This window comes from Oncorhynchus masou, unplaced genomic scaffold, assembly GCF_036934945.1.
Source record: "Oncorhynchus masou masou isolate Uvic2021 unplaced genomic scaffold, UVic_Omas_1.1 unplaced_scaffold_881, whole genome shotgun sequence".
NCBI classification, from domain to species: Eukaryota; Metazoa; Chordata; class Actinopteri; order Salmoniformes; family Salmonidae; genus Oncorhynchus; species Oncorhynchus masou.
In genome coordinates, this window is record NW_027015275.1 from 238053 (window position 1) to 244619 (window position 6567).

General features: G+C 43.0%; 1 protein-coding gene and 1 pseudogene across 1 annotated transcript; one reads left to right on the plus strand and one right to left on the minus strand.

Moving 5' to 3' along the window:
* Positions 1–253: 253 nt before the first annotated feature.
* LOC135537987 (interleukin-17C-like) lies at positions 254–2057 on the plus strand. The gene is made up of 3 exons (XM_064963993.1): positions 254–270; positions 551–807; positions 1215–2057. The coding sequence occupies exons 1-3, from the start codon at positions 262–264 to the stop codon at positions 1450–1452; spliced, it is 504 nt and encodes a 167-aa protein (XP_064820065.1). The 5' UTR covers positions 254–261; the 3' UTR covers positions 1453–2057.
* A 1855-nt stretch (positions 2058–3912) lies between these two features.
* LOC135537981 (beta-1,3-galactosyltransferase 2-like) lies at positions 3913–5316 on the minus strand (annotated as a pseudogene).
* Between the last annotated feature and the right edge of the window lie 1251 nt (positions 5317–6567).

Sequence of the window (6567 nt, forward strand, 5' to 3'; positions counted from 1 at the left end):
TCTCGCATTCCTTTACCGCTTTGAATGACGCCACACATTCTCAGTGATTAGCAATGAAGCGGTTGAGGAAAAGGACATTGGTGTAATGTACTGCGGCGGCATAGAGTTTAATCGTTTCATTTCCGTCTCGGGTTTCCCCAGGAGAAAGTGGCCTACAACTGTCACTATATAAACAGTGACAGGGGAAGGGCAACCATGGCACATTGAGGACAGACTCCTGCAGCCACCTGGTCTTTTCGTTTAAAAAAACACAGTTGGAGGATGACACGGGTCAGTCTGCAGGATTAAAGCATTATGCTATTTTGAAATGTATAATTAAATTAGTATTTTAAATTATATTTAATTACATTGTATATGAACGGAATATGTTTAGGGACAGGTTATTATAGGCTAATGGTTTCGATGTGCGTGTCAAACGATCAATTAGTTGTTTGATTTTTTTGTTGTTGATCATCTGAGTTTTAAACGTCTGCAATGCACATTGATTATTATGATTTACGATCTACTTGTTGTCGCATGAAAAACGTTTGCTTTCTTCGCCGTTTTCCAGATGTTAGTTCTTTGCATCTGCGGTTGCCTGAGTTTTGTATGGCTGTCGTCAGCAAAGAGATGTTTCAATCAGAGCAGTGCGGATCGGCGGGCTTCAAGGTTCATCATGAGCATCCACAGCTTTAGGACGGCTGTGTCTGACAGCATCCACCTGCAACCGGACTGGGACAGACAGAGCTGCCCCAGCTTCAAACTCCCCACTGTGTCTCTGTCATCGGTGCAATACAACAACCGCTCTCTCTCCCCCTGGCGGTACAGGTAAGGTATCGCCCTTCATCTTTCTGTAAAACAGCACACTATGTATGAGCGTCATTTCAACAGCCCGGTCCTGACACTTTGTTTGGTAAGCTGAAGGATGGGACTCGGGAAATAGAACTCTCAAATGAATAGTCAGCTATGGATGGCAGGACTGACGGCCCATGATTGACATGATGTTTCAAACATTTTGAAGACAAACACAAAAGAATGGAGTAAGCCTATGAAAAGGTTAAATAGTTACTCATCATTAAATTATGGTATTAATGTGCATGTATTTTCATTTTGTTGATGCCATTCATCAAATTCAATGCATATATCTAATCAGTGGACGTTTCCGATCATATCAGGCTACACTGTGACATCACGTTGGGCTTGATATCATTTCACGACGTTTTGCTCTCTTACAGAATCGATGAGAGAGAGAACAGGATTCCTGCTAAAATCCTGGTGGCTGAGTGTCTGTATGAGGGCTGCATCGTCAACAAGCACGAGGACAAGACATATAACTCTGTCCCCGTGTTGGTCACTATCACCGTGCTCCAGAAGACTGTGTGCCCTGGCAACCCTCGACTCTACCTGGTGACAGTAGACTCGTGTGACATCGCTGTGGCATGCACATGTGTTGTACCCAGACAGATGATTTAATCTCTTAGATTAGGTTAAGTGTTACGGACGTGTCCAAAATGGCACCCTATTCCCTATGTAGTGCACTATGATACGCACATGTCCAAAATGGCACCCTATTCCCTATGTAGTGCACTACGTTTGACCAGAACCCTATGGGCCTTGGTATCGCTGCACTAATTATGCGTATTTTTTCTCTTTTTTTTTACATGTTAAGACAGTCAGCCTATAACAAAGAGTCCAAACTGTGCTTATACACAGAGACACAACCTTGGATTAGATTAATTCTTATAGAGATGATTATAGAATAAATAACCATTTAGTAGTGAGATTTCTCACCAAAAAAAAAAAAAACCACAAACAAAGTTGTGTTTGTTTTAAAACTCACCTTAGGCCTTCCTGTTAAGATAAGAACTCGAACACTATGGCCATTCTCTAAGACGTCTGTACTATGGCTGTCGGCATGGAGACACATCGGGCATATTATCGCCTTGACTTGACTATGAATGTGAATGTGAATTGGACAGATCATTCAAGCAATATTGCCATATTTACTTGTTTGGTTGGATTATGGCGTTGAAATGTCTTATGCCGGGGGGTTTTCTGGAACCTGGACTTGATGAGGTAGAAAGTGTCTGTACCTGCTGTATGACTACAGATAGTAGAACTGCTGGGGTATCCCACTAGTGTGTATAACTAATATGTTGTCTTTGTGTATTAGTCAATTACCTATTTATCAATGGTCTTAGGGACTTCAACTCCTCGGTTATGCTGTTGTGTCCACTAGGTATCTCAGTAAGACTATAACGTGACATGATGTTCGCTCTCACTGGTTGATATAATCCACTTCTGTGAACTTCAGTGGTTCAATCTGCAGTCCTCTCCCAGTGTTGTACATGTTATAAAATCCTATCATGGTAAACAGTACACTGTGAGCCCTCAAACGATTCTGCTAACTATTATTTGTACTCGAGTTTGTATATATAAAAATGTTTTAAAAAAATCTATAGACAGCTTTTATGCAATGGGTGTGTCTAATCCTGAATGCTGATTGGTTAAAACCGCATTCCAGCCGGTGTCTATTCCACAAGTTACCACCGGCTAAATCTATGACGTTAAAATGCCTATTTACTCTGTTCCATCTGACTGCTGCAATACAACGTTTCGTCAGCCCAGACAGGCAATTTATGAACTTGATCTCCACTGTGAAAAGCATCTAGACATTGTCTCACATTTTGTTTTCAACAGCGGAGATTTGTATAAACCTTACTGTCTGTCTCTCTGACATTTGCAACATTGCTTCAATATTCAAATTCTCACCAGCTGTCCCTTAGTAATGAACAGTCGGGACAAGACAGACAGGCAGGCAGCGTTTCTCAGACAGTCTAAATCATGAATCAGCTGGCGTCATTTTTAAGGATATAAGAAATGTCAATTGAAAAAAAAGTCAAAACGAAATGAAGTACAGCTAATTTGCATTTTTTTCAGCTTCAGTTTGAAGTGATTGTGTTGTTGGCTTGCTCCTGAACAACAGTGTCCTGACGAGTGAGCAAGTTTTCTATGCGAGGCGAAAATTGCGCTTATTAGCTCTTTGTTATGGACGTATCAAAATAAATGTCACTAGAAAACAGCTTAAACAAATGCAGCTGCTGTTGTTATTCGGTGTGCTCTGTTTGACGTGACTCTAAGTCAGACGTAGTTGGCTAGCTAGAAAGCAAGGGACAAGAACATGGCCAGACAGTATGGCAATGGACCATTTAGAACAAATGAATTGGGGCGTGTCCATAGATACAGAACAACTGGGTCGCGTCTCTGGCCACCGAACCGATAGAACGAACGACCAGCCGGCTTTGGCAGCAACCCTAGATTTGTGTCGTGACCATATCTTGTGGAAGGATGAAATAGAATAAATAAATTCATCAGAATAATGTCTTTAATGAAAATATGTCAATCATTATTTTAATATGTTGGTCATCCCATTGCATAAAAGTGATAATGTTCTTGAAGCCGGGTGTTTGGAGGACATATTGGCAAATTTGCCTCCCCTTGACTTTGGCCTAACAACACCCATGTCAATATATCCTTGGGCATTATCATTTAAATCATCTCTGAACCCAGAACTAAACCAGCGCTGGTCCCCCAGCTAGCTTCTCAAGAAACTAGTTCATATGCCTTATACAAATACACCATATAATCTTGTAAACCTTCTACTGAACATACATAAACTATGAGCACGAATAGATCCCTGTAACAATATGATGAGAGAACTACTCAAGTTGTAAATGACTCATTATGTACAGTTAGACCATGAAATAAAACATTTAATTAAAATAAAGTAGAAAAATAACACACACACAAACACACACACACACACACACTTGTACCTCTGTACATTTCTTGTGGTCGTGTTTCAGTACAATATCTTGTTCTCCAGTGTAGATTTTTTTTTTTTTTTTTTTTTATATTTTTTTTTTTGGGGGGGGGGCAGTAACTCCCAGCACCACAAAGGATATAAGACTGGAAGTGTGTCTAATCCAAATTCAGTAACATCATCATGATTATTAAACGATTTAATCAAAGTGGAAATGCATTACAAATTCACCAGATTTACATCGTTGGCAAGAACAAAAAACGAAGGAAGTGATTGGTACATTAGTCAGTCTGTTACTGTATGAGATCAGCAGGGAGGACCAGGTTTGTGTAGGTCTGTCCATGCGTTGACCTGGTGAGTGATACTGTGTGTGGTGGTGGCTATCAGCCGTGAGTAGGTGCAGCGGTCATAAGCCACAGGGAAAACCTGGAAGAGGTTTCCACTGGGGTCAGTAGGCCGGATGCCCAGGTGTCTCATACACAGTCCCAGATACACATCCTCTATGTAGACGGCTTTAACATGCCTGGACGCCTCCACCAGCTTCCTGGGGAGGTCTAAGGTGAAGACATAGCCCAGGCCCAGAGCATAAGGTGGGTATACTTGTTCAGGAAACACCTCCTTTGGAAGGTACCATTTGGAGTTACGGTATCTTAGAACAGCGCCCCGTCGGGCCACTAGTCCAGTCTGGTAGTTCTGCGTTGGAGCGTGAAGCAGCATGTTGACCAAGGTGTTCACGTTGAGGAACATGTCTGAGTCGATCTTCATGGCGTAGGAGGCGTTGGGGCAGCGAGCTCAGCCACTCCATCATCACCATGGTCTTGATGGTCAGGTTTTTGTAGCTGTCTATGAAGTTGCTCTGCAGCAGATCCTGGTGCTCTTTGCTCTCCTGCAGCACCTTCTCCTGGAGCTGCTCTGTCTCCTCTCCACTGGGCAGTCCCAGCAGGAAGAACAGACAGACCTCTCTGCCCAGTACCTGCCTCTCACTGCCCCAAGTCCTGCGGACGGCCTCACGGGCCTCCCTGTTATAGGGCGCCACTGGCACCATCAGAACCAGGAAGGGTTCTGCTCCGGCATTTCTCTGGCTCATCCAGGATGAAGATGTACTCTGATGGGTATTCTACATGGTACGGTCCTGGGGACACATACGGAGGAGGAGTGGCCAGAACTGCCTTGACCTCTGTGAGCAGATTAGTGATGATGTTGAGTGCAGAGGTGATGGAACTAGTTTCATCATGTGTTGTGTTGAGTTCCATGGCCTGTTGAGTAGAGTGGATACGTGACATCTGACGATCTGTTGAATTGGCAGATGCAGTTTCATGAGCGTCTATGGTAAAACCAGTGGAGTTGAGAGAAACTGCTTCGCTACTGGTGTTGACTGAACGGCCATGGTATTCTGCCCACCATCTTGGGACACACTCTGCTGACCGGTGGTTGGTGAAGAACAAGATGGCCGCCACGGTGACGAGCAGGATGAGGAAACGGCAACGAAAACCGGAGCAGCAGCATCTCCCACCTTCCGCGTCTCTGACTGGGAGGAGAGAAACACAAATGGTTAAGTCATCTTGGACATCCTTGAGTTGTATGGAAAAAAAACTCACCATCATTATGTTTCTGTGGCATTGCAGACTTCAAAAAATGAAATATATTAACATACATATTAACAGTTATCTAATAGATTAGGACGTTCTGATTTGATTTCTAGCCATAGACTCAATAATGGTGCCATTTTAACTTCTGGAATGATACTTAGTTTGATGTTAAAACAAAACGTCAGAATAGACTACTGTTTTGCATGTGATCACACAGATTGGTCTTCTCTCAGTGATCTAGATAGGAGAGTGGCACTCAAAGCCATGCTTGAGTTCTGAGTCAAGCAGATGAGGTGCAGCTCTTTGGGGGTGTTCACCCACCCATCTTGACCAATGAGAGACGACACAGATACTCTAAGATGTTTTAAGATCACTTTTTTTTAATTTCACCTTTATTTAACCAGGTAGTCGAGTTGAGAACAAGTTCTCATTTACAACTGCGACTTGGCCAAGATAAAGCAAAGCTGCACAAACAACAGAGTTACACATGGAGTAAACAAACATACAGTCAATAATACAAATAGAGAAAGTCTAAATACAGTTTGTGCAAATGAGGTAAGATAAGGGAGGTGAGGCAAGAAATAGGCCATAGTGGAGAAGTAATTACATTTGAGCAATTAAACACTGGAGTGATAGATGTGCAGAAGATGAATGTTCAAGTAGAGATACTGGGGTGCTAAGGAGCAAAATAAATAAATACAGTATGGGGATGAGATAGTTGGATGGGCTATTTACAGATGGGCTATGTACAGGTGCAATGATCTGTGAGCTGCTCTGACAGCTGATGCTTAACGTTAGTGAGGGAAATATGAGTCTCCAGCTACAGTGATTTTTGCAATTCGTTCCAGTCATTGGCAGCAGAGAACTGGAAGGAAAGGCAACCAATGGAGGAATTGGCTTTGGGGATAACCAGTGAAATATACCTGCTGGAGCACGTGCTACAGGTGGGTGTTGCTAGGGTGACCAGTGAGCTGAGATAAGGCGGGGCTTTACCTAGCAAAGACTTGTAGATGACGTGGAGCCAGTGGGTTTGGCGACAAATATGAAGCGAGGGCCAGCCAACGAGAGCGTACAGGTCACAGTGGTGGGTAGTATATGGGGCTTTAGTGACAAAACGGATGGCACTGTGAAAGACTGCATCCAATTTTCCGAGTAGAGTGTTGGAGGTTATTTTGT